Consider the following 10614-nt stretch of genomic DNA (forward strand, 5'->3'; position numbering starts at 1 on the left):
AGAAACATCAGACATGATTATGAATGAACTGGAATGAAATTTAACTCTGATTCCTCTAGCATTGTTTTGTTTTTTTAAGATTTCTATCCCACCTTTTTTTTTCATATACAACTCAAAGCAGCAAACATACCTAATCCTCCTTCCTCCTCCTATTTTCCCCACTACAACAACCCTGTGAGGTGAGTTGGGCTGAGAGAGAGTGATTGGCCCAAAGTCAACCAGCAAGTTTTCATGCCTAAGGCAGGACTAGAACTCCCAATCTCCTGGTTTCTAGGCCAGCACCTTAACCACTCCACCAAACTGGCTCTCTAGTTGAAAGGAAGGTTTTGGAACAAAAACCAGGAGAATGTGGTTGAAGCCCTCTGTTAGTTATTGAAAAGCTGTTGCACAAAAGTTATTGCAAACACATGCTAAAGAGGTAAGAATAGTGGAACAATATGAAGAGAAATTTTCAAGCAAATAAATTCTTAGTTTCATTAAAGCCCATAACGAAATGACATAGCAGTGCAAGGATTGTAGCTTTTTCAGCAGTCAATGTAACATAATACTAATATTGTGATGTAAAACATTATAGCTGTACATGGTATGAGCCACAGTGATATTGTACTTTTATACTATCTAACAGACAAAATGTTGTCTGTGAAACATAAATCTGGGAAATACTGGGTAGGAATCACAGTAGAAGCTGTTGAAGCATATGTCTAAAATTCTTCAGAAATTCAGTATCAGTTTAACTCTGGAAATGAAAAAAGACAATAAGGAAGACGATGAGGAAGATTTACAACCAAACCCAACCACATAAAAAAGTAACAATACTGTACTGAAGGATAATATAAAAGACATACTCACATAAACTATAGCTATATATGCTCACAGACATATACATTTGCAGCCTAAAACCACTGCCAGCCCATAATGTAAGATTTAAATTGGGACTATCTGAAACTCAAGCAGCTAGTTCCCAAAGGTGGCCTAGATGTTATCTCATCTCACATTCTGCACAGAAGGAAATTTTACTATTCATCCTCTAAATCTTCTGCCTACCGAGATTCTTATAATGGGATCTTCCCAAACTTAAGAAAAGTTTTTGCTGATCAGTATTGGGGAAGAACATTGCAAGACAATATGGTTGGGGCAGGCAGGCTGACATGTTGAGGGAATGGGATATGACACCAGAGCACTGAGTTCCTCTGCAAGCATTTCTATACTTCATTGAGTCTGCTGTAATGGAAACACTGAGATGGAAGGATCATTTGAACTTCTCCTGTTCACTGTTTAATGTAATGAATCCAAAATATATTTCATAGTGGCAATCCAGTTTGTGTTTAACAATCTATAGCATGGAGAGTCCATCACCTTCTGGAGCAGAAATTTATTTTCATCCAATTTTAACAGGATGGAGAATTCTTTGAAAGTTCCATTTTGTCTCCATGACTTTCTTTTTGCCAAGGAAAACTATTCTCATTGCAGTTTCCAAAGAGCTCAACCACGGAAGATGTTCCGGTTCTCAATCCATGGCCTGCAGAAGTGGGTGATAAGGTGGCTTTTTATATGCATTATGCAAACTTCCTTCATCCTAACTTTATGCCTTAGCAATCCAGAAGGTTTTTGGAAGAACAGGTTTCATTGTTCTTTGGAAATCTGATGCCGTATTTGATGGATTTGTTGTTTATTTTTGCAAAATAGAAAATAAATGAGTAATAGGAAAAATCATTTTTGCTCAGTCACTCTTGACGATATCCCTTTCCCTTCCTCTCACTTCTTTCCTTCTTTCCTTCTTTCCTTCCTTTTTCCCTCCCTCCCTCCCTCCCTCCCTTTTCCTTCCCTCCCACCATCCCTCCCTTCCTTTTTTCTTTCTTTCTTTCCTTCCTTCCTCCCTTTTCCTTCCTTCCTCCCTTTTCCTTCCTTCTGCCCTCACTCTGACTCCATTCCTTCCTTCCTTCCTTCCTTCCTTCCTTCCTTCCTTCCTTCCTTCCTTCCTTCCTTCCTTCCTTCCTTCCTTCCTCCTTCCTCCCTCCCGCCCTCCCTTCCTTCCTTCCTTCCTTCCTTCCTTCCTTCCTTCCTTCCTTCCTTCCTTCCTTTCCACATACAATATAAGCTTGCGCCATTTGCCCTCCCCCAGCCACCCATAGGAGAGCCCCAGTGAAGCTGCTGCCTCCTCCTCCTCCTCCTTCTCCTCAGCTGACCAGCAGAACTGCCTGTCACTTTCCTGGGGGGAGGTGGAACACAGGATGCTGTGGACTGTGAGGAAAACTGCACCCCCGCTCCCCATTCCAGCATGTCCCCAAGGGCCCTCTTCCTCGAGGGAGGAACAAAGCTCACCCATTGACCACCAGCACCCCCCAGCCAGCCCTAAACCACCAGCAGGCATCCAAGTTACTCCCTCATCCTTCCCTCACTGCTAACTGCCATTAAGAGATTTCAAATTTCTGCCTTGTTTCCAAAGCAGCCAATCGCCACTTGCCCATCAGGCCTTGCCACCAGCCAATTGGGTGCAGGGGACAGAGGGAGATGGGAAAGAGGTCAGGAATATGCCCATGATGATCACATGAGCTGGGCTGACTGCTGCAGTGCAGAGCTGAAGCAGCTACAGATTTCCCAAAAGTCAATTCCACAGGAGCAACGAGTCCCAGAATTTGGACACATTCTGTAAGTTAGCCCATTTGAGGTACCTTGGTTCAAAAACTGTTGCCCTATGACACATCATTTTGCCCAGTTGAAGGTTATAGACATGAGAGCTTTAGTAGTATCGAGATTTGGTAGACACATGCATTGTAACCCCAAAATCTCTGGACTGAGCTTGTAAAACAGGACTGGATGTTGCAATTTCTCTCCCTCCTCTTCTCTCTCTGTTTTCCTAATTGTCCATCAATATTTCTACTCTATAGGCAGGATGCTAAGATGACAGCTGAGAACTTCACCCGTGGAACACAGTTCACTTCTTGGAACTCAATGATCAACGAAACAAACAGATTCTGCTCTTTGTGGTCTTCCTCATCATCTACAGTTGTAGGATCCTTAAGAGAGGGAACACTTGAAGTGAAATCAATAGTTCAATTTTATGAGGAATTTAAAAAACAGAATTAAAATTAGTATCAGTTACATATCTGAACTGTGAAACTAAGAATTAGACTACCTGATCTTGGAAAATCAATGGGTCCAGGTTTAAGAAATATAAAATGTATTTCATATGACTTAAGAAGGAAATTAATTCCATGGGGGATATTTTATGTCTATTGGACCTCTGAAAGGATGTTTTAAAAAGGTTAGACAGCAGATAATTCTTTGTGCGTGTTGGCATTGTATGCAATTTAAGGTTTCCTTAATTCATACGACTTGGTTGTGTCCAGCCATAGCTTTGTTTTGGTTTCAAATCATAGCATGTTAATACAACTTTGGAAAGCAATATCATAATTCAAGATTAAAACGTGACCTTTAAACTATATTCCTAAAATAAAGAATTTGTCATTTTCTGAAGAACTTTGGATGTACTAAGTCTGGGACTCATCACAGAGGATAATCTTATGTAAATGGAAATAAAATTATTCTCTTGATACCAAGGAGTGAATGCAGGATATGGGTCTGTTATTCTTCTGAAAGATGAAGCAATATTTACCATATGATCTAGATTAAATGATAAACTGAGGGGCTGAAATAATTCAAATCTAATATTACATGGATAGCTTATTAGTCTTTTTTTTCTTTTTTATTTAACAAGTTTCTTTCTTTCTTTTTAATTATGTTTATTTATTTTAACCACCAACAATGCATGTACATTATTTTCTCATGGTATAATCACTACTGGGGTTTCCCCCCCCCCCTTGTTGCTGTGGTAGCTATTTGTTTTCCACCATTAAAAATAATTATACAATCTATTTTCAAAGTTCAGAGGGATTTGAAGGAATACATCATTAGAAGCCATGAGTTAATTTTTGACCATTAAAAAAAAATAAAATACAGAAGGAAAAAATGACTTCCTGCTCAGTCTGTCTTTTATCAACATATAGGAAGTGTTTTCTTTGGATGATATAATATCTGCATGCTGTTGTCGCATAGGTTGTTCATCACACTTTTCCAGTCAAAGAATGTCAGAAGATCATGGAATTTTCTTCAGTACCATATTACCTTTTATTTTTAATTTTTCAAAAGAGAAAGCATTTTTCTTCATTTTGCTATCTTAACTGCTTCAGATTCCCGGGAGGTTTAATTAAGGAGCAACCCAACTATAATGATCTTTGAGAATTGACTAATGAGAATGGAACCATCTCCATGGAATATATTCCTAAAAGAATAATCATTAGTTTATGAAACCCACAAATCTGTTCCAGGTACCGAAACAAAGAGGCCAGTGTACCATTTCTATCCTCCCATACACTAAATAATTTCTCTGGCAATTTCACTAAATGGGTAAGAACATCTAAGTGGAGAACATTTGGCTAATGGGAGCTAAAACTTAGAAATAATGCAAAGACCTTGTGTATGTAGCATTGGCAATACTCCCAGTGAAAAGGTCTCATAGATAATCAAGGAATAACGTCTATCTGCCCAATACATAAGTCAGAGCTGGGCCCTTTGTCTCACTTTATGGAAAGAATCTCCTCTCCCAGGGCCTTACTGGGAAAAGTTGCATGATACAATCACACTCCAGCCCCCATTCTTGAAGATAAGAAACAGCACAGTAATTGGCATTTGCACAGCTCATAGATACAAGCTACCTATTTCTTAGGAATGAATGCTCGTTCATGGGCTGTTCTTTATTCCAGAAGATCTTCAGCTACATCTGTTACACATCAAGGATATGCTTCTCCTTCCAAAAGCCAAATTCCAAAGAATAGTACTTTTTTCCCAAATAAGTTCCACTGAAAATGAGAGAGTCAGCTCAGACTGGTTTTGTAGAAGCTACAGGGCCATGTTTTCCTTTACGGTGAGATCCTGGTAAATAAGGAAATATATCTGCAGCAGCTTATTTGAATAGTTTCCAGATATAGAAAAGTGTTTCATCTAGCTGAGATAATCATTTGGCTCTGCAGTTATGGAAGGAGATGCATATGGGTGAATAGGGCAGCCTAAAGAATGTCTTGCTTGGCCTTGTGAATATGGTGAAATAGATACAAAATCTCCTGTTTTGTGAGTTTTTGAGGAATATAAAGAAAGCATGAATGCTTCCATTATTACTGAAGCATCCTGGCCCAAATTTAAAATTCTATGAAAATTCCTGATGAAGAGATTATGTTTCAAAGGTTGCCCCTCTTTCTCATAAACCTGGTGTTCTCATATAAGCGATGAAGTTGCAATGAGGAACAACTTGTATGAAAATCTAGTTCTCTCTCTCTCTCTCTCTCTCTCTCTCTCTCTCTCTCTCTCTCCCCCTCCCCCTCCCCCTCCCCCTCCCCCTCCCTCCCTCCCTCCCTCCCAAAGGTTAAATCCTAAGATCCTTTCATTCATCCTTTTGTTATAATGGACTCCTCACAGTCTCTTTCTCATGCTGGCTGGGTGGTTGTCCTGGCTTATGTTTCCCAAACAATCATACCTAGTTCCAAGCTCCTTGTTCAACTATCTTGCTGTCTCCAGTCCTCACACCATTATATTATTGTCTCAGAGTACACTTCTAACTTTCTGTGGGCAGCCATTTAGATGAGAAACAGCATGACCCAGAGTACAGGATCTTTGTGATGGAAGATCAGATGTTATGTGTTGATTCATTGGCTTGAGTGTATTATTTTAGATGCACTAATAGTCTTTATATTAATTGCAGAACAATTTGCTTTCTTGGTTTTGTAAAGGCCTCCCACTAAATCAAGAGACTTACATGTCTCTTCTAAGTTACGTTCCACTCATTTCAGTGGAGATAATTCCCAAATAAGGCTAAGTTATCCTGATCTATAATGGGGAAGGATTGATGTGAGAAAGTATAGGCTGGTGGCTCTAATATTGTTATGGAGAACACTGTAGAATGTTTCATTGAACAGAGAGTTTGTACGCATCTACAAAACATCATTGGAGGCACTATAGGGTGAGAAGGATAAATCATATCAGCCTCAGTTCCTTTTTTAATACCAGTCATAGTCTGGTAGATATCAGAGTGCTATAGACAAAATGTATCTTGACTTCTGCAAAGCATTTCTCATGTTCTTCTATTATTACCAAGGTGATAAAATGTAGACTGGAAGTGGCAAGTCCTTAAATTCAGTTGTCTTCTTCAAACATGCTGTTAGCAAATTATATGTACAGCAACTACAGCAACACAATACTCGTTAATAACACATGATGAAAATGAAAGGAGATAGCAAGAGTAATGGCATAGGGCAGGAAAAAAGAAAACATAGAGTAAGTTAGGAAATAAAAAACTCTTGCATTTACTTACCCCCCCCCCCAAAAAAAAATAATAGTAATGAAGAGCAGGTTGGCTTCATAGCAGGGATCTATACATTTTAAGGAAGCAATTGACAAAGGAGGCCACCTTCAGAGATGGCTAATTAGAAAGGGGAAACAGTTGGAAGCCAAGTGATACAATGAAAGGCTTGGCCTGAAGAAGAGAAGGCTTTGCTGTTATGAAGAGCAGAGGTGTTTTTCACATCAGGATTACAGACATAAAGGGTTGAATGATTATTTACTTAGCTTAAGTATATCCCATAATTTTAGATTCCATTTCCATAATTTATGGGCCTGCTTTCCTCTTTTGGCATTGGCCTACCTAGTGACTAGGGAGAAGTCATCTCAAAAGTTCTGCACAACTGGATTAAGGGAAAACTCTGACAATCAATAATCTATCATTGGAAATTGGAGATCCAGAAAAAATGTAGCAATCGAGGGAATAGTAGAGGTAGAAAAGGCATAGAGTTGTTTTCTTTAAAAAAAAGTTATCAAAAGTAATTTGAGCCATTGTTATACTTTTTGCCTTTTTTGTTTATGTTCTTCTTGTGTTATGTATATTAATGTGTGTTTTTCCATGCCCTGCTATGATAAACCCTGCAGAAGTCATGGTTAATTTTTCTTTCCTCCTGTTGGCTTTCAACCTCTATCCAGTTCCTTAATCTTGACATGCATAATAAAGACTTCAAAGCTTACTGAATCAACACTCTCATTCTAACAGAACTTTAATCTTGGCTCATGGTTAACTCCACTTAGTTAACCTACAACGATGAAGGAAAACAGGGATGGGGTCAACGCTTTACCTACTCCTGAATAATTCAGCAATAGAGATAATTTCTTCAGGAAAAAATGGTAGTTGTTACCATTTACCAAGTAAGTTCTGCCCTGGGGCATGGAGGGGTATATTTGGAATTTTATGAGACTCCCATCTGAAGAATACACAGGAATAAACCTACCATAGATGTGGATACATTTGCATTCACTCTGTTACAATATAGAACAAGTTAGGTGACAGCATCATGCACAGTTATAAGTCTTTGGGATATTCCCCATTAGAAAACCAGTAGGTGAGAAATTTTAATTTTCTTACAGTGAGTTTCTCTCTCAACACTTTCCAACCTCTCCATCAAATTTCAGAACTCCCCTCTTAATCTAAAAAGACACTTAATTGTACATCATCATCATCATCATCATCATCATCATCATCATCATTATCATTATTATTATTATTATTATTATTATTATTATTGATTTTTTAAAAAAGAAGATAAAAACGAATACAAACTAATATAAATGGGAAAAAGAAAAGAAAAAAGTCAAAGAGAAAGCTAAAAGTGCAAGAAAAGAGAAAAAAGGGAAAGGGAAATAGAAAAGAAAAAAGGTACAAAGAAGTAGCTTCCAATCTTCTTTACAGCAGTTATGAGTATAGTTATAAATTTCCCTCTTACTCTATAGTTATAACATAACTCTCTTCTTTCTATATCCTGTCTAATCAAAACCATAAATCATAAGTTCGTTTTTTTCTGTCTCATGCAAAAAGTCCATAAGGAGTTTCCAGTCAGCAATAAATGTAGATATTGTCTTCTCTCTGATCGAAGAAGCCAATTTAGCCATCTCAGCAAGTTCCATCATCTTCGCCAGCCATTCCTCCACTGCGGGTAGTGCTGAATCCTTCCATCTTTGTGCATACAATAATCTCGCTGCAGTTATCATGTACAAAAACCAAGTTCCATGACTTTTTCCCAACTGTTTGTCTATCAATCCCAAAAGAAAAACCTCTGGTTTCAATTGTATTGTTTCAATCATTAAAATCTTCTGAATCAGTGTATGTATTTGAGTCCAGAATTTTCTAACTTTTTTACATATCCACCAAACAAGATAGAATGTCCCTTCTTGTTGTTCATATTTCCAACATAAATTTGAAGTGCCTTTATACATCCTAGATAATTTCTCTGGTGACATATACTAACGGTACATCATTTTATAAAAATTCTCTTTAAGGTTATAACATAATGTAAATTTCAATTCTTTCAGCCACATATTTTCCCATTGTTCCATCTGTATATTATAACCAATTTTTTAGCCCACTTTATCATACATTGTTTCAATTCTTCTTCTGTTTCAAATTTCAATAAAAGTTTATACATTTTAGCAATTACGTGTTCTTCATTTGTACATAATTCTATTTCAAATTCAGTCTTACAACATACAGAACCATACATTCTTTTGTCTGCTTTAAATCTTTCTAATAATTATGAATAAGAAAACCGTTGACAACTATATCCCTCTGCCACCAGTTCTTTTCTTGATTTCATTTTACATTCCCCTTGACAAAATTCTAGTATCTCATGATAAGTTAGCCATTTGTGTTTGCTTATTATTTCTCATGTATAAAATGCTTCTTGAGCTGAGAGCATCAAAGGTGCTTTTGGGCACATCCTGGTTTTGTATCTATTCCATATTCTCAGTATGGCACATCTAACGTAATGACTTTTAAAATCCTCATTAACCTTGACTTTGTTGAACCACAAATATCCATGCCACCCAAATCTCAGGTCATGTCCTTCTAACTCCAAAAGCCTTCTATTTCTCAGCAGCTCTTTCACCCAGACCAAACAGCAAACTGCAAAATACAATTTCAAGTCAGGTAAGCCGAATCCTCCTCTTTCCTTTGCATCTTATAACACCTTATATTTAACTTGTGGTTTTTCCCCTGCCACACGAATTTAGATATATCCTTCTGCCACTGTTTAAGTTAAAAGACACTTGATTAAGCAAGATGAAAATATTCATCTTTTTTCTTCAAGGTCCCATCTTCTCAGCATTTTGAGTACTGCTGAATGGATGTCTTTGTTCCTCAGGGTGTAAATGATGGGGTTAAGAAGGGGAGTGATCACAAGGTAAAAGACAGCAATTTTCTTGTCATGATCAGGGGCTGAGTCCGACTGAGGGACAATGTACATAGAGATAATTGTGCCATAGAATAAGCTTACCACAGCAAGGTGGGAACCACAGGTGGAGAAAGCCTTATGCCATCCTGCTGTTGACCGCATGTGCAATACAGAATCCAAAATGAACGCATAGGAAGTCAGGATAACAAAAAGGGGAACAAGAACAATGCAAGTTGAAAGACCAAAACCAATGACTTTAGTGATTCTTGTGTCACCACATGCAAGTTTTAGCACAACAGGTGGTTCACAGATGAAGTGGTTGATGTAGTTGGGGCCACAAAAGGGATGACAAAAGGTGCAGATGACATAAATTGCAGAGAACCCAAAACCAATGGTCCAACAGGATGTGGCAAGCAAGATTTGGTGCAACCTGTCCATGGCCAATGCATATACCAATGGATGGCAGATGGCCAAGTAGCGGTCATAAGCCATGGCTCCTAAGAGCAAACATTCAGTACTACCCATGGCCAGAGTGATGTAACCCTGCAGTGTGCAACGTGCTAAGGAGATGGTTCCATTTCCACTCAAAAGGTGGGCCAACATCTGCGGCTGTGTGCTAGTAACATACCCGATCTCCATGCCGGCAAGATGGCTGAGAAAGAAGTACATGGGGGTATGCAGTTGGGAATCAGCCCACACCAGTATGACGATCAGAGAGTTCCCAAGGATGGTAAGCAAGTAGATAAGGAGAACAGCCACAAAGAGTAGCAGCCGGGATCTGGGATGGCTGGTGAGCCCAAGTAGGATGAATTCTCTGGTGGAAGTGTAATTCTCAGCTCCCATCTTGCCTTCTGTTTGAGAAGAGAGGCGAGGTTGGGACAAAATGAAATTTCCTGAAAATGGGATAACTTTTAAAAAGAGAATGCATCCAACCACAACATTTTAATGAGAAAAATATCTTCATTCAAAAAATCCTGATTTCCAGTATTGGTTTTCTGCAGGCATCATTCATATGTTCCACCGCATCAGGAAAGGTTGCTTTTTGTGGCAACAAATTCATTTTTAGTGAATCTGTGTACAGAGTAACACACTGTATTTATATGGCAGATAATGCAGCATTTACAGTATTAGAACGAATGAACATCATGAACAAGGAAATGGGATTGGTTTGATTTATCTCCATGCTGAAAGTATCGTGCCAATGGAATCCAGTTTCCAATTTATTTGTTGTAGGAGGGCTTGCAGGAATATGTAGATTAGAATGACTGTATTTGGGAGGAAGAATGTAATAAGCATCATGGCAATCTGTTTCCCATAAAATATGGCTGGCCTATATTGAACACAGAGGGGT

The 10614-nt window shown here is 38.4% G+C and overlaps 1 protein-coding gene across 1 annotated transcript; it reads right to left on the minus strand.

Annotated features, from left to right (window-relative positions):
* Positions 1 to 9161: 9161 nt before the first annotated feature.
* LOC103055555 (olfactory receptor 2G3-like) lies at positions 9162 to 10106 on the minus strand. Its single transcript, XM_007437720.4, has one exon. The coding sequence runs from the start codon at positions 10104 to 10106 to the stop codon at positions 9162 to 9164; it is 945 nt and encodes a 314-aa protein (XP_007437782.4).
* Positions 10107 to 10614: the final 508 nt, after the last annotated feature.

This window comes from Python bivittatus, unplaced genomic scaffold (genome assembly GCF_059951505.1).
Source record: "Python bivittatus isolate LINGU-HERP-01145 unplaced genomic scaffold, Pbiv_v1 ctg000430_np1212, whole genome shotgun sequence".
Classification (NCBI taxonomy): domain Eukaryota; kingdom Metazoa; phylum Chordata; class Lepidosauria; order Squamata; family Pythonidae; genus Python; species Python bivittatus.

Excerpts from the sequence above, each read along its gene's own strand:
- LOC103055555 (XM_007437720.4), bottom strand. The coding sequence starts at position 10,106 with ATGGGAGCTGAGAATTACACTTCCACCAGAGAATTCATCCTACTTGGG.